This window comes from Cebus imitator, unplaced genomic scaffold, assembly GCF_001604975.1.
Source record: "Cebus imitator isolate Cc_AM_T3 unplaced genomic scaffold, Cebus_imitator-1.0 Scaffold439, whole genome shotgun sequence".
Lineage (NCBI taxonomy): Eukaryota > Metazoa > Chordata > Mammalia > Primates > Cebidae > Cebus > Cebus imitator.
The window spans coordinates 1,450,807-1,474,669 of record NW_016107754.1 but is presented as its reverse complement, the minus strand read 5'-3'; the positions used below and the strand labels follow the sequence as shown (position 1 = coordinate 1,474,669).

Here is a 23,863-nt window from a genome sequence, read left to right as displayed (position 1 = left end):
TTCTCTTTTTCCTTCTCTCTTCTTTCTTTCCACTTATCTATCTTTATGTTTATTTTGCTCCTCTACTTCTTTCCTTCTATCTTTCCAACTTTTGTCTCCTTTCTGTTCTCTTTCAATTGCTTTCTTTTCTTCTTTTTCTTTTGTTTAAGGCAAGTTCCACATCTGCTGCCCAGGCTGGAGTGTAGCCATATGATCCTAGCTCACTTCAGCCTCAAACACCTAGGTTCAAGCCATCCCCCGCCTCAGCCACTCGAGTAACGAGGACTACAGGTGTACGCCACCACTCCAGGCTATTTTTCTTTTTAGTAAAGACAGAGTCTCACTGTGTTATCCCGACTGATCTTGGACTTCTAGGCTCAAGTGATCCACTCACTTCGGCCTCCCCAAGTGCTAGGGTTGCAGGGCTGAGCCAACATACCTGGTTACTTTTCTTTCTACCTGACGTTTTTCCTTCTTCCTTTTATTTTTCCTTGTCTTTCTTTCTTCTTACCTTTTATAAAATTTTATTTTTCCATCCCTCTGTTCCTTCCTTTTTCCTCCCTTGCTTTTTTCCCAGCTTTCTATCTTTCAGATTTCAGCAGAAAGTCCTTTGACATTCTAACAAATCCCAAATCTAGCAGTTGTTTTATGAACCAGTATTAGCACCTGCTATGACCAGCCAGACACTGTAAGCACATCTAAATGTGGACAGAGCAGCTCTAAGGCTTTGGATGGAAACTAGCCAAATCAGCATGAGGCTATTATTTAATTATGCCCAGAGACTCAAACAGGAAGCCTTCTGCAAATTTTCTTGTAAATTATACAGTGGCTCCCTGCCACTCATTCTTGGCATAATATGGATTTGTTAAGCTAGGTTTAGAAATCCAAATTCTTCCTCTGTCATGGGACTTCTAGTTATCAAAAGCTACTTAAAAATACTTTCTCCGTACCCCTCAGAAAGTTTCCAGTGAAAAATATGCAGGAATAAGGAGGCCATAGGCAAAAGTACAAACAGTAATTATAGTAAGCAAATTAGGAAGTGCCTACTAAATTGACTTGTTATAAGGAGTTTAGGAAATTATGAAGGAGAAAGTATTTGAAATACATAAAATGTAATAAAATATAAAGCATTATTATAATTTTTTTGGTGAGCTTCTCTAATGGGAGTGGAATTTGAAACTATTAAGATAAATGCTTTTTTCTTGGAATTGACCAAATAGGAACTCTTCAGATGCATATTTATTTATAAAAAATTAATTGTCTTAATGACATAGATGGTAATTATTTTTGAGAAATAACATTACAGACTTTAATCAAAGACCTTCCATGGTGTCCTAGAATGTTTTTCATACCTATGTGCTTAGATATGAGTTTTGCCATTGCTTACAAATGAAAGACTTTGATATTATGCTAAATCATGTTACTTACAAAACGAGAGGAGTTGTCATTTCTCAGGGTTTTAGCATTTCCAAATGCTTCCAAGATAGGATTCGCTTGCATGATCTGATCTTCTAACGGCCCCTGAGATACATGCAAGAGAAGTACAGCTGATGAAGCTATTAGCAGAACTCTGTAATATGGCAAGCCCTCCATCCCCAGGTCAAACCCCATTCTTGCTTTGATAACCAACGGCCAAAAGCTGCTTCCAAATTTGGTTCTATTATCTTGGAATGAGGAATCAGAAAAACAGATGGATGAGAGAGGCTTCACAATACACAATGCCCCTATGAATATGTGGGAGCTCATTTATTTGCAGTGTTTCGTTTTTGGTTGGCATTGGTCTGAGTGGGAAAAGAAAATGGTTACCAAATAAAAAAGAAAAATGTACCAGACCTTATTTCCAGACAAACGTTATATCATATATTCCCCCAATTATTCATCTTCCATCTGATCTTCACACCTGGAAATTTATCCTAGGATAATACAACAGACCCTTGGTATTATTAAGCCATATTTTTGCTTGCTTCTTTTCTTAAGCAATCTGGAGGTTCACACCATGTAGTGACTTTTAATAGTAATGATCTTGAATTTGAATCGCGGGTGCTCAGGCTGATCGGCCAAAACAGATCGTCTATGTATCTACCATATCTACATGGCTTTGTTGTTTTCCAGTCAGCCTCAAAGACCCAATTTATGGGGGTAATTTTATAGTACACAGTGTTCAATAACTTATGGATTTATAAATATTATATCCCTTCTCAGTAATATGGGTTTATTGTCCTTCAAATAAGTTAGGGAACATTATATGTATGGGCAGAGATTTCCATAGAAGTGTTATGTATTATGTATTGCATTATATGTTGTCATGAAACTCAATGGCTAGGCCAAACCATTTAATGCACACCCAAAAAAACCCACAAAAAATCTAAAATGCTTGTAAAAACAAAGTTATATCTAGTGAATAAAAGAGTTAAATGATACCCAAAGAAATCAATAATCGAATTCAGGAATGTGATAGTTAGAAAAGAAACATCTATAGTTTAAAAATTGGGCCAGATGACTTTTTTTTTTTTTTTTTTTTTTTTTGAGATGAAGTCTTGCTCTGTAGCCCAGGCTGGACTGCAATGGTGCAATCTCGGCCCACTGCAACCTCCACCTCCTGGGTCCCGGTTCAAGCAATTCTCCTGCCTCAGCCTTCCAAGTAGCTGAGATTACAGAAACATGCCACCGTGCCCAGCTAATTTTTGTATTTTTAGTAGAGACAGGGTTTCATCATGTTGGTCAGGCTGGTGTTGAACTCCTGACCTCATGATCCACCCTCTTTGGCCTCCCAAAGTGCTGGGATTATAGGCGTGAGCCACCGTGCCTGGCCCAGATGGCTATTTTAATATATTTCTTACTTTGCAAAAACAGCTGACAATATCCAGTATCGAACTGAAAAAGCAAAATAATCATGCCAGACATTTTTCTATAAGAATGAGAGGTCTAACAGCGCAATAACTCATTGATTTTGAGTTCTATTCAGCATTATCTAATTTTATTTTGCATAGCAATGTTTATGGTCTTAGTTATTCTCAAGTTATTATGACATTCATTAACATGTTAATGGAGCTAAACAAAGTAAGCTAAGCTAAAATCAACAAGGATTTTTTTTTTTTTTAATAGGGAAGGCAAAGCTTTTCTGGACATGGTATGTGATTAACATTGAGGGTATGTCCATTAGGCATTTAGAATTTGATCCAGGAGTTAGGTATGAATGAAGCAAACTTTTATTGGTACCTATGTGTGAGAATCTGATATCTCATAGTAGCTAAAGGGATTCAGAAATATCCAAGCCACTGATGATCCTAGCCTTCAGGTAAGATGGTTTGAATGCTGAGGACATAACTTACAGGTCCAACAAACAAAGACCAGACCAGAAAATGCCCTTTTAAGTAGATGTGAGATTAATTATGTAATTCATGTTTTCATGTTGTTGTTTGAAGCACTTGACAATCCTCTCAAGGAGCAAAGGAAAGATTTAAAAACATACTTGTCTATAATTTGCAAATTGTCCTGCCGTGCTTGTTGCCTCCTTACTTCCCAAAGGTAGTCAGGACAGAGCCCCCATGCTCCAGTGGATAGGGTCACCTTATCTTTTCTGCCAAGGTACATAAACACTTACCGACTTTTTCCTGGGTTCACTCACAGCAGCTATGGTGGCAAAATACTGGATAATATGTTTGCTGTTCACAGTCTTTCCAGCACCAGATTCTCCTCTGTGATTTGAAATTCAGTGACACAGTTTACTGGTTCTGATTATCAATGCAATGAAAGTTGCCATGGCAAGCAGGGAAGCTTTACATAAAAGTAGAGCTTCAGATGGAATTTGAGGATATACTGACATTTACTTGGTTGGGAGAAGGACAAGGGCATTTCAGGCTAGAAAAATAGCATGAGCAAAAATCTGGAGTTAGGAATATCACAACTTTTTGTAAATATTAGGAAGCCTGTTCCTTGTGGTCCCAATAACAAAAAGCAGGACAGCACCTCTCCTAGCTAGACAAGTCTCCTCACTACCAGCTGTTCAAGAGATTCTCCTGTGTAAAGGCTACCACACAGCGAAGTCCAACCCTCTTCTCAGAAGAAGGCTACCAATCACTTCACCAGGCAGTTGGGCTTTGGGCTTTACCTTACTCTTGACAATCAGCTAACTTTGTAATGTGGGAAGAGCACAGTGGTGAATTTATAGCCTCTTCAATGTAAGTACCATAGGATCAAGGCCTGCCTGCCTTTATCTATACAAAACTCCAGAAAATAGTTCTGTTTTGTTTTTTTAGATGGAGTCTCTCTCAGTCACCCAGGCTGGAGTGCAGTGGCATAATCTTGGCTCACTGCAACCTCTGCCTCCTGAGCTCAAGACATTCTCCTGCCTCAACCTCCCAAGTAGCTGGGATTACAGGCACCCACCACCATACCCAGCTAAGTTTTGTATTTTTAGGAGAGTCAGGGTTTCACCATGTTGGCCAGGCTGGTGTTGAACTCCTGACCTCAGGCAATCCACCCGTCTCAGCCTCTCAAAGTGCTGGGATTACAGGCGTGAGCCACCGCGCCCAGCCCAGAAAATAGTTTATCCTCTCTGTGAAAGGCTGAACTCCAATTGTTCATTTAGCTCTAGAATTCTGTGACATGATGATCCCTCTTGAGATAACTGAAGCCAATGGAGAGCCCAATATACAAGGTGGTATCATCATTGCATGGGATGGTTAAGGACTTTAGCACTTCACAGCCCCTTGAATCTCAGTCACCATGCTGACACTTTTCCTGGCCTGCCAGTGCTCTTTTCATCAAAATTGACATATAATAAGATATCACTGTGATCTTTCCTTCTATCCTTTTCTTATTTCTGTAAACCTAACCATCTTTTGTTTGTTTGTTTGAGACGGAGTCTCACTCTGTCGCCAGGCTGGAGTGCAGTGGTGCAATCTCAGCTCACTGAAACCTCTGCCTCCTGGGTTAAAGTGATTCCCCCTACCTCAGCCTCTCAAGTAGCTGAGGCTACAGGTATGCGCCACCATACCAGGCTAATATTTTGTATTTTAGTAGAAACGGGGTTTCACCATGTTGGCCAGGATGGTCTCGATCTCTTGACCTCATGATCCACCTGCCTAGGACTCCCAAAATGCTGGGATTACAGGTGTGAGCCACTGCGCCTGGCTTAAACCTCACCATCTGTTAGTTCCCACTGCTTCTAGTACTTTGACCTGCCCCAATCTGGCTGCCCAAAACTGCTTGCTCTCTGTTCCATGGTCATACCTATTGGATATTCAGCCCTTCTGCTTAGCTAGTCCAGAGGCCTTTGAAGATAACCATTTGGGACAGTTGAGCTCTCTTAATCATCAAGAAGATGATTAAGACCAGCTTGTGCACTATTTCTAAAAGATCTCTGAAAATGAGGGAGGCAGACTAGCTGACAACATATTTGGAGTCATCACTGACTAAAGCACTATGACAATTTCCTGAGTATCTTTTTCTTATCAAATGTATTGCATCTAGGGGACAATGAATTCAAAGACGGTGAATATAAGTTTTATTCCCAGTGAAATGGAGGTGTCTATTGCCACTGGAACTTATTTCAGGCCAGAAATGAAAAGCAAGGCAAACACTTACGTGAAGAGTATAGTCTGATTTTCTCGATCTACAAAAGAAAGAAAAATGCCAAAATATTCTTATGTTCGAGGCTTATGTATTAACATGATCTTATTCAAAGTTTCCCTGGCTACAGTTTGAAATCAGACACAAGGGAAAGGATTTGAATCATTCATAATTGTAATAAAATACCATTCAAATGGTACAGAGTAAAATGGATTTTCTCTTGCCCCCATGTATGCCAGTGATAAGAACATATACATTCAAGGCCTATTTCTTTGCTCTACATACAAATGATAATCAACTAATGGTTGAGATTCTTGCTATTTTAAGCCGTTTAAGAATCATTGTATAATAATAGCTATAGAATAACTTCTTTGTGCCAGACACTGTAGCTGATGCTTTATATAATAAAGGCTAACATCTATAGGGGGCTTACACTGGGCCAGCTACTGGACCGAGCACTTTAAATGCATTGCCTCACTTTGATGTACAAACTAATCAGCGCAATAACCCTAGGAGGTAGGTACTATTTTGCCCACATTTTATCCAGAGGGAAGCAGAGCCTTCAAGTGATTAGCTAACTGTAAAGGCCATGCTCTGCTCACAATGTCTAAGTGCCTCGTAGGGACATAGAGAAAAAGTAGATCAGATATTTTTACTTTTCATTTTGTAGGGCAGCTACTCACTGTGAAGCATGTCCTGAAATGCGTTATCGGCGACAGCAAAGATGTGAGGGGGAGCCTCTGATCGCCTCTTCCCTTTGTAGGCGGCCACAACTTCTTTCTGATACACGGGAAGCCATTTGTATGGGTTTATGGTCACACAGAAGAGACCTGAATATGTCTGAGGGAAGATCAGAAAAGATTTCAGAAACTAGATTAGAAATACTTCCAGGTCTGTCAGCTCTTCCACTGTCAAGTAACATTTGCTCAAATATTACTTATAAAGGAACTCAGAGGAGAGCTTTTGGAATCATGTAGAGAAGGGACTTCTAACAAGAAGAGACAGAACCAGGTTAGAGTAACATCAGGACCTGGGATTACCTCTCTCCTGGGAGGCCTGCTAATTACTAACACATCCGACTCATGGAACTTCTGAAGACAGAGAAGACCCTAACCGCAGGCCTGCAGAGACTTCAGTAACCAGCCATCAGGCATTTGAGGCTGGAGGGGACTCTGCCTCAGCAAGATCAGGGGCTTGACTTTTAGGGCACTGAGAAGGAATGGCTCATGTGGGTCACTTAGTCACTGAAGGGGTTGAATTGTGGCCCCCACATAGATATGTTTATGTCCTAATCTCCAGAGCCTGTGAATGTAATCTTATTTGGAAAAAATGGGATCTTTACAAACGTAATTTAAGGATCTCAAGATGATGACATTCAGGTGGGTCTTACATCCAGTAACTCATGTTCTTATAAGAAGACCCAGAGAGGAGAAGGTGATGTGACAGTGGAGGCAGGGACTAGAGTGTTGTGAACAAAAGGAACACCAGAGCCACTAGAAGCTGGAAGAGATGAGGAAGGATTTCCCAAAGAGTCTCCAGAAGGAGTGCAGCCCTACTGATTGGATTTGATTTTGGACTGCTGGCCTCCAGCGCTGTAAGAGAATAATTTCCGTGGTTTTAAGGCACCCAGTTTGTAGTAATTTTGTTGCAGCATCCCAGGGAAACTAACACAGTTACATGGTAACTTAGAGAGCTGAGGAGCAAGCTGATTGCATGCCACAGCTTCAGGGGCAATGGGTCCCGGATGCTACATCTTAGCTTAATCTATTTAGCACTGCTTCTGCTGCATAGTTTTTGAGTAAGTCCAAGAACTGGAGCAACTAACCATCATCAATTTAATGATGATGAAACAAATCATCTCACTCGTTAATCACTAACTAGTAAGTGATGGTGCTGGTGGCTAGCCTGCCAGGCTTCCAGCCTCATGCTTTTAACTAAGGATGGCCTTTGGGAAGGCACATGAATGTTGGCAAAATAAAATTGGGGAAACGCCAAGATAAGGACCCATCCCAGTAGAAATTCCTTAAGGACTATCCCCATGTGAGCACGCTTAAACTCAATGTAAGAGATCACCCAGGAGAGATTGGGACATCCAGTATGAATGCCAGCACTACAGTTGAGCAAGAAAGCTATGACACACATAGATCATCCACTGGCCATAGCGCCCCTTCAGGGTATGCAGCACGGAGGCCTCATTGAGGTGAGTCAGCATTGCCATGTCTTCAATCATTTCAAACTCCGGAGGATTCATCTGCTGGATTTTGTCCTCTTGTATGCTCAGATTCTGCAGAGAGAAGTAAAACATGATATATTCCCCTGTCTCCTACGCTTAATCATTTTCCCATGCATTAGAAAGAATACTCAGACTCAAAAAGAAAAAAAGATGCCTCATTAGGGGATGGGGCCAGAAGAAATTAAGCCAACCTTTGTGGAAGAAACAGGTGTTCTCCCTGAAAAAGCCCTCTCCTTTCCTAAAGATGAAGCAAACATAGTATTTTTGTTATATCAAGATTTTCTATCTTGCAATACCTTAAGTTTGTGGCTTCTTGCTAGCCCTGATTCCCTCTGAGAGCACATAGATCATATTACACATGACCTAACCCCTAACCCCTAGCCCTTGATGTCCCAACATATCTTAGAGATTTAGAAGAAGAAATCTGGAATGGAAGATTAAGGAGGCAGACCTTATCCCTCCAGACGTAGTTCAAAACCTGTCTCCTCCATCAGACGTTCCCAGCTACTCCAGTTCATCAGTTTGTCCTCTTTTGTTAAGTCTTACCACTTGTACTATCTTTACATTAATACTCTTGTGTATGTTTTAATAATCGACTATGTTAGACTATTTTCTGGCTAGATTATAAGTACCTTAAGAAGGATTTTTGATGTTGCCTTCTTCTTTTATGAAGTTCAAAAGCTTGCACATGCATGTTCATTTTTGATGTTGTTGTCTTAATAACTATAGTTATTCAAGCACCTATCACAATGCCTGGGATATGGTAGATAATAAATATTAATATCTTGATGAAAACTATCAAATAGTTTCTTGGGATTCTTCTCACAGGTTTCCTAACACCCTTTTGATAGCCCTTTTCCACAATTAATAAATATTTGTGTCAACTGATTGCTCTATTTAATTCTAGTTGGTGGTGGCTTCTTTCCAAGGCTCTCACACACACTCTTTACGTTCTCAATTCAATTTCTATCCATCTGTCTTCCTTAACATTGTTCTAACAGTAATCCTTCTTCTTTTGAGTTTCCTCACCTTCTGTATCTCAAGGACTCCTCGTCTCCCCTCAAACCCATGCTGAATGTAATCATATCTCATACATCTTCAAAAACCTCCCCCTTTCTCTGATTCTATTTTTCTATTATTTTTCATTACCAACTTTTATCAATAAGTAGTACTTTATACCCACTGGATTTATTGCCTTTGTTAATGTTACAAAGACCAAAGGTGATAGGAAGTGTAGTCACTTCTAACATCAGGAAGAGGAATCCTGGAGCCAGTGAGACAGAGTGAGAGTGAGGCTGGGGGAATGGGACCTTCATTAAGTGAAGGAAGGACAAGCAGGACAAATTAAACCACCTTCAGGCTCTTTTTACTACGTGCATTAATGGCTTTCATGCTCTTCTTCCTGTGGTTGTAACCACATTATCATCACAAATCACCTTAAGTGCTGTTGAAGGGACAGCGGTTTTGGAGAATGTGCTCAGAAGAGCAAGCCTCACATCTGGAGGCCTAATAAAATTTAGTTGGTCATCATTAACAAAATGAAAAGACAATGCATAGACTGAGAGAAAATATGTACAAATAATACATGTGATAAGGGATTTACATTCAGAAGGTAAAAAGAATTCTTACAACTGAATAATGAAGAGGTAATAGCCCAATTAAAAAATGGGCAAAACGCTTGAATAGACATTTATCTGAAAGAGATAAACAAATGGCCAGTATGTACATGAAAAGGTGCTTGACATCATTAGTCACTGGGGAAATGCAAATAAAAATTGCATAAAAATACCATTTCATGCTCACTAGAATGGCTGTAATCAAAAAGAAAATAAAATGTATTAGTGAGGATGTGGAGGAAGTGTAATTCTTATATGTTGCTGGTGGAATGTAAAATGGTAGCCACTTTGGAAAGAAGTTTGGCAATTTCCCAAAATGCTAAACAAAGAGTTACCACATGACCCAGCAAATGCACTCCTAGATATACACCCAACAGAAATGAAAACAGGTATCCCCACAAAAACTTGCACATGTATGTTCATAGAAACATCATTCATAATAGCCAGAACATACAAACAACCCAGTGACCATCAACTGATGAATGGATGAACAACCTCGTATATCCACAAAATGGAATAAATTTAGCCATAAAAAAAGAACTAAATATTTATTCACATGACATTGTGAATGAACCTCAAAAACATTATGCTAAGTGAAAGAGGCCAGGAACAAAAGGCCACCAATTATATGCTCTTATTTATCTGAAGTTGCTAGAATAGGCAAATCTATGGAGAGAAAGCAGATCAGTGACTGCCTGGGGCTGGTGCAGGAGGAAAGAAGTGGCTGTGACTGCTAATGGGCACAAGATTTCTTTGGGGGGTCTTTTTTAATAAAATATTGTCCCAAGGCTAAATGACCCTGATTGAGTTTCTCTCTATTTTTTAGTTGACTAATTTAGGACTAAGGAAAATTTCTTGCTGAATTTTTCCTTGTCCACCCATTTATATTCCAGTTGAAAAGGACCAAGTTCTTTTCCTAATTTCATGAGTTATATAACATCTACCTAATTTGAGATTTATGTTCATAACGTATATTGACTGTCAGGAAGACATATGAAAGCATTCTGTGTGGTAGTTTATGAGTAGCTTCCAAAATTTTAAAAATCAAATTGCAACACGTTAGAACATAAATTGCCTAAAAACAAAGATAGCATTAAAAAGAGAAACTTTCTTGATAACAACAATATCTGTTTGTTATAGGATGTGGCTTGTTATGGATTTAGGAAGAAGCAGAACTGAAAGGAGCTTAGAGAAGGGAATATTTGCAGGGAGTCATCTGTAAAATCTATAAGGAAATGTTCATTGAAGTCATGACAGAAATGGGGCTAGGCTTACACCACGGAGTGGCAGGTAATGTGAAGTCAGAAATGCAGGCAAAGGTTCTGAAAGTCAGCTGTCTTCTCAATGTTACCCTGATGCTCTGAATGCTTTGGTGGCAGGGAGGAGGGCTGGGGTGGTTACGGCTTCACTACACATTTCCTCTGTGAACCTTAGAGTCTAGCTTATACCCCAACACTTGGTATAACCTTTTCTCTCAGAGGTCATAGATGACGTCCTCATTCTGAAATCCAAGGCTCTCTCCAACTCTTAATCTCCTTCTGTAGCATTTGACATTACTGGTCATTCCCCCATCTCCTGGCTTCTGTGACACTACGCCACTTTTATTCAAATTATACATCTCACTTTTGGTCCTACAAACATAGCTTGCTTCATGGCTCTTTAAGTCATTATTCACCCCACGGCAGACCTTTTTAAAAAAACTAACTTGAAACATTGATGAAAAAGTGAAAATGGCTGTGAGTTCTAGTCAATAATCCGGGCCACTGACAATTGTTTTACTGTGATTTATTCACTGTTCTTCATTCAATCTTTGATGGTAAGTAAAGGAGCTTTGTTTAAAAAAATGTTTTTCCTTCCTTCCTCCCTCCCTCCCTCCCTCCCTTCCTTTCTTTCTTCCTTCATTTTTTCCTTCCTTCCTTCCTTCCTTCTTTCTCTTTTTTTTGTGACAGGGTCTCACTCTGGCTGCCCAGGCTGGAGTGCAGTGGTGTGATCACTGCTCACTGCAACCTTGACCTCCTCAGACTCAGATCCTCCCACCTCAGCCTCCCAAGTAGCTGGGGACTACAAGCACACACCACCATGCCTGGCTTATTTTTGTATTTTTCGTAGAGACAGGATTTTGCCATGTTGCCCAGGGCGGTCTCAAACTTCTGGGCTCAAGCAATCTGCCTGCCTCAGCCTCCCAAAGCCCTGAGATTATAGGCATGAGTCACTATGCCTGTCCACTTAAGGAGGAGCTTCTTAAATGAATGACTTCAAAGTGAGTCAGTAGCATCTCCTATCCCAGGTCTTTAATTAAAATATTATAGAAAGAATATATTTAGTTATTTGATAAATAGAGAACATAGTTGTCCCCACAATGAAATAAAAATTCCTTTACCTTCCCATCTGTTGTCTCAACAATTACTGTTCCATCATCTGCACTCCCTTTTACCTCAGCCTCAATGTAAGCATTCTCACCGTCAGGAATCCAGCATTTCTTCTTCCCTATAGGGAAAAAAAACAGGTTATAGCTATAGTACTTATAGAAATATACACTGGATACTTTCATACTGATAGGTCTAATCTCATTTCTGCTGAATCAGCTTGTTGACTATAGGAACTTGCAAAGTTAGATCAAATCATGAAAGCTCGTCCTGAAGATACACTCACTCACACAGTGACTCTACAGGAACAAGAAACATCTCAGCAAGCAGCACCTTGGGGGCGCCACAGACCATTTTGCTACAAGAAAGTCACCTGTCAACACCCACCAAAACTTTAACCACCCTCCCGACACTTACCTCCACTCACACCCCAGGACGTCAGTGGTTGCCCTGGTGCTTGCACCCCTTCCAGATTCCCTCCCCCAAAAAAACTCATTCAGAAAGGTCTGGGGATGAATAAGTGAAAATTTAGGTTAATGGTCATGTTCTTCAAGTTTCTTTAGACCTTACTTCTACTCTTGGAATGGAAGTCTGCTAAGTGAATTACATGATAGAATTAGCAGGGTCAGGTTGAGGAGAGAACACGGGTTGTTTTTGTCACACCAACTCATGTTATCTTCCCCCCACATGTTATTTTTCTTTCTTCAGCTTCCTCACTCCCATACCTCATCTCTAAGCAAAGTAGCCCTCTATAAAGTGATTAACCAACAAGAGGTCTCAGGTGAAATGACCCAGAAGTCTTGTGAACACCTGAGGCAGCTTCTCTTTCTCTCCCACTTGAAGCAGATAGCCAGTGATAACAAATAATATACTTTTAAGGGCCTGGGTGCAGTGGCTCATGTCCATAATTCCAGAACTTTGGGAGGCCAAGGTGAGAGGATCGCTTGATCCCAATTCAAGACCAGCCTGGGCAACATAGCCAGACCCTCCATTCCCCGTCCTGTCTCTACAAAAAAAAAAAAATTAAGCCAGGCATTGTGGCTCATGCCTGTAATCCCAACAATTTGGGAGGCTGATGCAGGCAGATCACGAGGTCAGGAGATTGAGACCATCCTGGCCAACACGGTGAAACCCCATCTCTATGAAGTACAAAAATTAGCTAGGTGGGGTGGCACGTGCCTGTAATCCCAGCTACTCAAGAGCCTGAGGGAGGAGAATTGCTTGAAGCAGGGTGTTGGAGGTTGCAGTGAGCCGAGATCACACCACTGCACTCCAGCCTGGCAACACAGCTAGACTGTGTCTCAAAAAATAAAAATAAAAAATAGAAATTAGCCAGGTGTGATGGTGCATGACTGTAGTCTTAGCAATTCAGGAGGCTGAACAGGGAAGATCACTTGAGCCCAGGAGTTGGCTCATTTTCCTTTAAAAGTTGTGTGTGTGTGTGTGTGTGTGTGTGTGTCATACTTTCCTTTTAAAGGAAAATATATGTGTGTGTGTGTATATATATGTGTGTGTGTGTGTGTGTGTGTGTATATATATATACATGAAAAATGAGCCTTAGTAGAAGCTCAGAGAAGTTCCCAGCTCACAGCTACTCAGGTAGATGGGGAAAGCCTTTGATTGAAAGAGGGAAAATGTTAGCCAATGGCCAGGGAAGACAGGCGAAAACCCCACTATAACCACAGCACTAGCAGATAATGCAAACTCAGTCACCACCACCACCTCTAAATATATGAGTCACAAAAGCTAGAGAGGGCTCACTGCTGCAGGATAGGCTGCCCTTATTTCTCAGAGGTAGGCAGTAAGACTGGGGAAGGAGTGTGTGAGAAGAAACTGAAGTTAGGCACCATTCGCCCTTCTTCCACCATGCTTGTTTCTGCAAAGAGTTTGGTTGCTCACGACTTTCTTGCTATCAGTGCTGCCTATTTCGTTTCCCTGATTACAAACAATTCACCACTAAAACTGCTTGGCAAGAGGAGTTTATGTTCCCATCTGATTGTGCATTTGCTTTCTACTTATCGTTTGTGTTTTAAATACTGGCTTTGCATTGTATTCATTATTTTGGTCCCTTTTTGCAAAAACTGATTTTGCTTTGTGTCAAGTCTATGAAAATATGCTTGCTTTTGAAAAGCATCCATTTAGCATACATTTTTGTGTGTGTGTTTAAAATGCAGAGCATTGTCACTTGAAAGAAACTTGAAGGTCACCTGGCACAGACTCTCTCCCTCTGTCTTTCTATCTTTTTAGAAGAAGAACTTTGGGTGAGAGATAGAGTTGCCCATAGTCACATAGCTAATTAGTGGCAGTCACTGTAATAATGACTCTAGAAATGAGATCATCCACCTCCTAAATCAGTGTTCCTGCTTTCAGCCTGCCTCCTCTAACACATGCTTAGCTTTTTCTCCTCCAATTCTTCACATCAGGAGTAGGCTCACCGCCCACGTCATGATGAAGTCGCTCTTTTACCACCCCTGGAAACACTTAGTGGGGGATAAAAGTTTTCAGAAATCCTTTCTTATCTGAGCCCAAACCCTGACAGTGACATTTTGAAAAATGAAGTAAATGAACTCCATCAATTTTAATTCCTGGTGTCCATAAATAATGCAGAGCTGGAAATGCAGATAGCAATGGATTTGAGGAGCCAGCCAGGATTTTACATTGGCTTTACTTGTAACAAGATACAAACCCATGACTTCATCTCTTTTGGCCTTTGTATTCTCATCTGTAAAGTAGGCCTTTTCCTATATAATTTCATATTTTTAGACAATTAAATATCTTTTCCAACATAAAGCTAATAAGTGCTTATTGAAGAAAACTGGAAGAGCAGAGAAATGTATGAAGAAAAGAATGTTTTTAATCATCTGTAATCAAACAACTCAAGAGATAACCACTGTTATGTATTCGAAGCATTTCTTTTGAATCTTTTTCTAGAATATTGATTAAAACAGGGGTAATACTATATTCAGTTTTATAGTTATTTTAAATAGATTGCTTATATGTTCTAATACAAGAATTATTTACATTTGGCTTTGGAATAATGTTTTGTCTTAGCTCTGAAAACACCTGGACTTCTACCCTGACACCCAGGAATTCTAGTTTTCCTTCTCTAATATCATCATAATGCATTATATTTATTTTCATATTTATAGTGCCATTTGGTCCTCACAGCAATGGAGGAATGTAGATAGGACAAGTATTATTATCTCCTTTTATACATGAGGAAACCAGGGCTCAATAAAGTGAAGTCGTTGCTCCAATTACACAGCCAGAGATGGTCAAGGACAGGGAATTGGAACCCAAGACTACCTGCAAAATACTTGTCCTCACACCGCTTCCATTTGACCCGACTACAAAAAAGCAAGCAAGCTCCACTGTGTACTAGGCTGGGAAGATGAACGACTTTTGCTAACACTTGTCTCTTTGCTGCCAGTGCATTTCTATGAGGAAGGATTGTTTTGTCCAAAAATATTAATAGAAAATTATGTAGATTGCTATGTTTTAAGTAATTATTTATGGTGCTGAGTTTAACAAATGCATCATCCAATTATCTCTAATGCTTAGGAGCAACTTTTATTTTCTTTCTGGTACCACTATTATCTTGTTCTCCATTATCTAACTACCTGCGATAAGCCTCTGCATGACCAGTTCTGACCTCAGGGATAGTTCCGTTAATGTATTTGATTTGATGGATTGCAATTAGCCTAAAATCCAATCACAGTCATGAAATCCAATGACTGGAAACTGGGAACTGATCCAGGCCTGGCCTGTGATGGAAATATAATATCCTCCATAACTGGCTTAAATTATAATTGGTTATATTAAAGCCTAATGTTGACTAATTCTGAGTACAAGAACAACATTCAGCCAGTTCTTATGTTGCACTGTTGAGTAACTTTGGAATTAAGACATGTAGGTAACTTGATGCTATATCACACTGTGAATCTGATTTCTAAATCTCTAATTAGCTGAAGTTCAGCCCAGACATGTAAAGGTAGCTGGAAAAAGAATAACATTTATTTAGAGATTTCAATGTAGAACTTAGCCTTTTTTTTAAAAAAAAGGCTAACTCCTCACTAACCTTTGTCCTTGCCTGTAACTACCAAGGATTTATGAATCAGGGTGAGCAAGTCTCCTGATTATCTTTTGTTTAGCGTTGGCTGAGTGACCCTGCTAACCTGGAAGACTGCCAGAGGACAAAGCTCCAACATCAGGAAACGCTGCAGGGCCAGAGACAACTTCAAAGTCTGCAGCCTTACCAGAGCCTTTCCCTTTCTTCTTCCCCACAGTGTACAAGCCCCACCCTCTAGTCTAAAACAGTCCCCTCTCTCTACTGTGGCATTCACTGATAACTAAGAGGTTTCTGGGAAAGGCTTTGTCTGTGGCCATTCCTGCAGGTGTCTATGTTATAACTCTGGCTCCTTGAAGAGAAAACCTGTCCTAGGACCATGTGTGTAGGGCCCAGGCCTCGGCTGCCTCCCAGCCACCCTCCTCTTCTGTGGATACTTCCATTCCTACCCTGAATACTCAGAGGTCCTCAGTTACTCAGTTTCCTAGAGGCTGATCGCACCCCAAGCAAATAAGCTAGTCTCTAGAACTGATGGCTCTTCTCTATCAGTCAAAAATCTTAGTCGCCACCTTGAAGTAGCAAAATAAAGTGAAGCCAGAAGCCACCACATGTCTCACCGTCCCAGGCCGTGGCCTGTAGCAGAAGCAGCTCAGCCTTGCTTCTTCTGAGGAAGGCTGCAGCTTCTCCAAGCTCTGACAGATCCATCCTTATTAAAGCGATCCACCAACAAAGGGCTAGGCCTAAACATGAACAGAAAAGATTCACTCTGCAAAAAAAAAAAAATAGAGAAAATAAAAGTGGAAATGAGGCATCAAGCTCTAAATGAACAACCATTCACATAGATAGACCAAAGAGTGTTAAGTTTTCCTTTAACTACCTGTGCCCCTTCTTTCTCTTTGCTATGTCTCAAATTTATGACAAAATTGGACTCAAGAATATCTGACTCTAGCAGGGCTGACTTATTCACTGGACATAGAAGGCACAGTGCCTGAAGCCCACGATGCTTTCAGGGGCCCCTGAAAATATTTATTTTAAAATCAGAAGAAAAATATAATATGAATGACACAAAATAGTGAACAGAGCCTGGATTATATTCATCTTTATGCCAACATAGTTATGAAATCTGATTTTTAACATTTTTTGGTAGAGAAATGGTCTTTAAAAGACAGAATTGCCTATAGCCTGTGAAAGTCATTATGCAACCCTGGGCCATGGAGTTCTTACTGGTGGTGGATGGTGCAGATGGAGAAATGTCATGTTGCAGACACTAGGCCCTTTGTTAGAAGTGGACGCAGGTTTCGAGATATCTAATTACATCCAGGTGGACAGACCATCATAGACAGAATATGGTTACAAAGAGAAGTGATTCACATAAATATTCAGTAGTAGACAGTAAAGGGATAAAAAGGTAAGGATCCTGGCAGAGATAAGTGTCTGGGAGTAGATGATTTACAAAAATACAGGTGCAGATGGGCATTTGGGAGGCCTGGCCAAGAGCAGTAATGAGGAAACCCAGGCTGAAGGTGGCTAGCAGGTGACAGGGTGATGAGAGTGGGGCTGGAGTAAATAACGAAGCTCATTGGCTCAAGCAAGGCAAGTACCACTCTTAAAGGGACTGAGTTGCTAGGCAAATTATCAAGGCTGAAGTCATTGAGCACCCACTCTATACCAAACACTGGACATAGTTTACCTTTAATTTTCACAGTTTACATTTGATAACAGGGAGGAGAAGAAATAGAAACTGGGCCTTCACCATCTTAAATGCGAAGTTATTCTCTCTGTTTGGACCAAAAAAAAAGTCTTCCTCTTCACGCAAGTGTGCGAGGCAAGTGTTACTAGCCCCACTTATAGATGAGAAAGTAGAGAAGGATTGCCCAAGTTTGCTTAGCTCAAATGCTGCCTTTGAGGACAGATCAGAACCAACTTCAGAATGAGCTGTAATCACTTTCTGTCTTACAATGAACAAATCCAATAAACTCACTTTACTGCACTTAATCTGCACTCTTCTTCGTGGTGGCTTGGATAGGTATAGTGATACCACTTCCAGGATCTAGTTTCAAGGAGTATGGTTTAAAGCAAAGACTAGTGGTCCAGGCTAAGAGTTAGTTTTGTTTTTGCCAGAAAATAGGCATGCGGCTTGTGGGAATCAGTCCCCGTAGGTGCAGCTTTCTCGCCTATGCAATGCAAGGACTAATCTTAATGTATAAGAATATTTCCTGATGTGGAGAGAAGAAAAGATGCTCAAGAGAAACAACATATGTGAATTCCCTCCAGAGATGGGACTGAAGGTGGCATTTCTCAGCAGAAAAGACAAAACTGATTTTTCTGTGGGTGAGCATTCAGATTCAGGTTTCATAACATTATAACGGCAATAACATTATTAGACATTTGAATGTAGAAGAACTCAAGATAAAGGAAAGCTCTGAAAGTAAGGCAGAGAAATTTAGAAATAGATGATGGGAAACATCATTAACTCTTTGGGCAGGGACATGAGGAAGCAGTGTTTAGGAAAATGGCCCTGGCAGCATATTCTGGGTAGATGGGGTTAAGGAAAAGCTGCAGTCAGGGAGACAACTTGTGAGTCTGCATTTGTGAAAGAATGCACTGTGTCCTCCTCCTCTCTGTATGTGTGACTTCCCAGTGGCTTACACTCAGTAGACAGTACAGCTCAGGAAGTATGATTGGAATATAAAAGATATCCATTAATATATGTGTGTACAAACTTCCTGAAAAGATACCTAAGAAATGGATATCTGTCTGAGTAGTGAGAACAGGAGGTGGGAAGGAGAGGAGAGAGCTGCCTTTCATTTCGTTCCATTCCAGTCTGTCAATGTGTGCCATGTGCTTATATTTCATAATTAACAGATTTTTTACAAGTAGTTCTTATTATAACATCAGAGATGAAAAGATCACAGCAAGACATAGAGCGCACAGCTGTGTAACTCTCCTTCCAAGTTTGGAGCGTTTAACATATTTAAAGGTATACAAGGAACAGAATGTGCAGGAGAAGGCACTAGAAAGGAGGAAACAGTAAGTGCCAGGAGTCGGGGGCCCTGGCAACCACTTGGAGATAGGTAACTGCAGCCAAGAGAGTGATTCACCTTTCTCCTTGGCCCCCTCTGCATCCATTAACCCCCTAATGACCTACTGACCTCCCGGTCCCTTTAGGTTCCAGTAGCACATATGGCTTTACCATTTTATAAAATAACACACTTGTCACAGCCCAGCCCTAGCAACATCTTAAAATAGAAAATGAAAGAGCCCAAATGCCCAAAAGAAGTAAACAAATTAACCTTGCCAGCAAAATAATCAGGAAGCTATATTTTGTGAATGACAGAGAAACATAGAGGAGTATAGAACTAAAAGCAATTCTCTTAGAAGGGAAAGTTTATCTACGTGTTGAAGGGAAATTATATTTGAGACTGGTATACATGTACATGTTTATCAGAGGATTCTGACGTCCACCATAAATAAACTTGTATCTGCTACCGCATATATTTACAAGACAGGAGAGCAGGGGGCAGCAATGGAATGCTGGGAGAAGAGGAAAGGGTAGGGCAGAAGGGCTGCATCTACATTGCTGTGAGTCTCACTTCTAGGGCCTAGCTCTACCTCTGAACATTCAGGAGCTTGATTTATCAATACCTCCTGGAGTGATTAAGCTCTGGCAATCACATAACTATGCTTGTAAGAATGCATATAATTCATCACCCAAACCTGGACATACTTTTTCTTACTGGGATTTTTAAGAAGGGATGCTATTAATATTTAAATCAGGACAATGAACTTAATCTAAGGTTGTCCCAAGCAAATAGAGACATATGGACCGTCCACTAATATGAGAATTGATGACTCATATGTAATTTCTAAACCGACAAGGAGGGTACACCTTTTTCATAACTGCAAAGTCCATTAATTTGTCTGCACGATCCACAGGACACAGAGACAAAGCCATCACTATCAGAAGGTTGGATTCAGAGAGAGGCATTACATCATTATGTGCATGACATAATGCAGTTTGTAACACAGCAAAAATAATGCATCGTGCCGTTCTAGAGCTCACCGTTACACAGACTAAGCATCATATAAACCACCAGTATTCTGTTTACCTTGACAGGGCACAATTCTAGGAATATCTTAGTTACCAGTTAACAAAGTCAAGACAAAGAATGGGAAGTCCTTACAGGGAAGGGAGAGCTGAGATGTAAGCTTTTCTCCTTGGTCAAGAAAGAATCATGTAGGTCTGACCTAGCTGCCCTTCGCAGAAAATATGTTTGAGCAGCTGCCCGCTGAGACAAGACATGAGCTATGAAGACCAACGACCTTTGTCTGCCCAGAACTGAGGTATTTCCCAGGGCTTGAGACTTTCAGTGTGAAAACCAGAAAAGTCCCAGGAAGGCTAGAACAAGTTGGTCAACCTACTTTTAAGTGTAGTGCCTATAGTTCTTTTAGGAATTCAATCTCTATTTTGGAAATTAGCTATTTTTATACTAGTTATATTTCTGTGGCTATCTCCCTCTCTCACCTCAGGTATTTTGTAAACATCTGTTTGAAAATGTCTATTTCAAATATACATTTGAATATATTCATGCAAAATATATGTACTGCCCATCTATAATTGCCTATGTTAGGCCCAGGGGTACAATAATGGGCAGAATAAATACTGTGCCCTCTTAGAGTAATATATTTGAATGGGGGTAGAACTTTCTTCTGTCTTGAATTATTATGCATTAGACAAATCCATAGAGAGAAATTTTCACACTTTGGGGTGGGGTGTGGAGCTGGTCAGAAAAGGTCAGCAAAGAAGCCCAGAGAAGGACTGAAGAAGTGAAGGGAAGAGGTGAGCTTGTACAGCCATGGCTCCCAACTCACTCTTCTGAGTGGAAACTTTAGACTGAGTTATGCTTTCTTAAAATGAGAGGGCTTTTCCTCACATCATTGTTTCACAGGCTCTTTGACTCTCTCGTTCCAATGGAAGGATCTCATCCTAGTCCTCCTAGTCCCCCAGGATAGAACCCTTGGAGTCATCTCTAATTGCTCCTTCTGTCTCATGTCACATTCATCTTCAAGTTTTATTGATTGCATAATTACCAGTTTGTATCCACTGGTAGCCGACACAGTTTGGAGTGCTCGCTGAGCCCACACTCCTGTTAGAAGTGCCCGCTCTCAACCACAGGAATGAGCCACAAGTAGCCATATCCGTAAGGTGACACTGGTGTCCTGGCCCAGCTTATAAACCAGGCTTGAGTATCTATCTGATCCCGGGATAATCAGAGACAATCAGGGTACCCCCCTGGAATATAGATTTGAGATGGAGATGCCACTCTCCCTCTGGGCTCTTTGCTTGAATGGGTTGATGCACACTTGAGGGTTGGGGTTGGCATTGTGGTGTGGTCATGTGGTGCCACATGCATGCTAATCAGCAAAAGCGTTAGTAGAGAGGAAGCCACAAGGATGAGGAGAAGTGGCAATAACAGACCAAAGAAAGAGAGAGAGAGACCACTTTCTTATATCCCAAAGAGCTTTCCTGGCAACAGTACCTCCTGAGACCTATATTCAGTTTTTGCCTTTGGTTTCTACAAGCTCTCTTAATGACCTTTCAGTACGTTCTCATTTCTTTCCCAACTTTTAATAATCTCAAGTGAGTATTTGTTATTTGCCATCAAAATATCCTTAACTAATGCATTATGTCTCAGTCTTTGTCCTAACACAGGTTCTTAGTTTCTCTCCTAAGACGATGTGAAGATTGTGAATAAAACTCAGCACATTGTCTGGTGCATAGTAAAACCTTAATCAACGTTAACTGTTCTTATTACTATTCAACAAGCATTTATGCAGTCTTCGAACACTGTGCTAAATATGTAAGAGAGTAGCTTTGCTTTACAAATTGCTTAGTCTATCTGAGATGTGCAAAACCATAATGGAGAATAGTACCATAGGGAAGTAAAGAGGGAAATTCACATAGTGGCAGCTATTAGCTGAGTAGAGGGAGATAAGAGAAGGGAATTGTCTATTTGGATGGTGGTCGCTTCTGAAAGGTCACACTTTCTAGTCCTCTTACTGCTGACCACAGTAAATCTATCACTTAGCACCATCTCCTTCCATCAAAGCTAGACAATAAATGTGGAGATGAGGGGTGCAGAAATCCATATCTCCTTGGCATTTCAGAGCCTTAACGGAAAGCAGAAACTCAAATGATGCCTATGAAGTAAATTGTTAAAAGAGTTAAACTCTTTTCATGTTAGCAGCCCTGATACTTTTTAGAGATGGTTTCGTCATAATTGATTAGATTTGCTTGAGTCCTTCATCAAGACACGTTATTATGTGTGTTACTTTCAAAGCCTTCTACTGCTGGGAAGCCATGATGCAAGTAACAAGAACAAATATTTATATTCCTTTGAGTAAACAAACACTAAGCATCTTTTGACACAGCCTCTTCTGTTATTAAAATTGGAGACAATGCCTGAAAATGAGAATGGATTTATCCAGATGTCAACAGCTAAAGGGGAGAATTCTCAAGCACTTAAATGATCCCAAACAAGCTGAAACATATGTCTTAAGGCAGTAAAAGAAACACATTTGAGTTACAGGGCCCAGTAAATGCCACAAATCTGGGGAAATGCTGCAAGATGCTCCTAATTAGGGACACTACTGGGTAGACAAATGATGCTGATGCTTCCTAGTATTCATGCTGCTGAGATAATCATGTTATGTGCCTTAACTCAGCAAGGTTCCCTCCACAGAAAATCTTAAGTGGTTAGTCTTTAGGAACAAATCTACCACCCCTTAATCAGCTTCACTACCTGTAATTTATTTATTCATATACAGTTTATCTCTCTACAATAGCAGGGGCTTTAGGCAGGTTTTATCTTCAAAGGAGGAATGTTAAAAGGTTGAATTACAAATCAAGAGTATTGTACAAATATTGATTATTTAAAGCATTTGCTTCAAAGGGTGATTATTATTACAGCTACAGGTCTCCAGGCAATGCAGTTTACACTCCTAGATTCTGCTCCCCACCCCTTTCCCACTGCGATTTGGCTTTTCCTTCCATCCCACCACAGAAAATTTTATTTCTAATGATCCCCTAAAGACAAATCCTAAATAGGTGCTTTTCAGTTTCTAATCTTACCTCCTCTGCAGCATTTGACACTCCCTGGTTTCTGGGATCTCTTCTTCTTTTACTTCTCTTCTGCAGTTGTTCATTTACTAATCAAAGTTCCATCCACAGTAAAAATTGTGAATATCAATGACATTTCTTTTTTGCTCCCTCCTTCCAGTAGTTCCTCTCTCACAGCGTTTGCTTGCTCTTTTATCCTTTCCAGAACTACCTTCTCCTACACTTTTCTGTCTCTCAATATCTGATCAAAATGCTAGATCTCTGCACTGAGCTATTGGCTATTGATCTAGAGAAAAAATTCCGATTAAATTCTTTTTTTCTGAAACAAAGTTTTGCTGTTTTCGCCTAGGCCGGAGTGCAATGGCGTGGTCTCAGCTCACTGCAACCTCCACCTCCCAGGTTCAAGTAATTCTCCTGCCTCAGCCTTTCAAGTAGCTGGGATTACAGGCACCTGCCACCACACACAGCTTTTTGTATTTTTAGTAGAGTCAGTGTTTCACCATGTTGGCCAGGCTGGTCTCAAACTCCTGAACTCAAATGATCGACCCACCTTGGCCTCCCAAAGTGCTGGGATTACAGGCGTGAGCCACCATGCCCAGTCACCTTCTAATTAAATTCTGTCATGCATTCATTTTATTTTTTTTATTTTTATTTTTTATTGCATTTTAGGTTTTGGGGTACATGTGAAGAACATGCAAGATTGTTGCATAGGTACACACATGGCAGTGTGATTTGCTGCCTTCCTCCTATATCTGGCATTTCTCCCCATGCTCTCTCTCCCCTCTTCCCCACCCCCCATCCCTCCCCCATTTCCCCCCAACAGACCCCAGTGTGTAGTGCTCCCCTCCCTGTGTCCATGTGTTCTCATTGTTCAACACCCGCCTATGAGTGAGAACATGCAGTGTTTGA

The 23,863-nt window shown here is 40.6% G+C and overlaps 1 protein-coding gene across 1 annotated transcript in view; it reads right to left on the bottom strand.

The window, feature by feature from the left end:
* The window catches only part of MYH15 (myosin heavy chain 15), a 181,044-nt gene that overhangs the window by 137,413 nt on the left and 19,768 nt on the right, over positions 1-23,863 (bottom strand). Inside the window, exons 3-9 of the mRNA XM_037732018.1 lie at positions 16,452-16,574; positions 11,783-11,889; positions 7,694-7,837; positions 6,237-6,393; positions 5,569-5,596; positions 3,584-3,677; positions 1,408-1,500 (exon numbers count right to left, since the gene is read on the bottom strand). Of these exons, the coding sequence (XP_037587946.1) occupies positions 1,408-1,500; positions 3,584-3,677; positions 5,569-5,596; positions 6,237-6,393; positions 7,694-7,837; positions 11,783-11,889; positions 16,452-16,574 (746 nt within the window). The remainder of the gene's footprint in view (positions 1-1,407; positions 1,501-3,583; positions 3,678-5,568; positions 5,597-6,236; positions 6,394-7,693; positions 7,838-11,782; positions 11,890-16,451; positions 16,575-23,863) is intronic.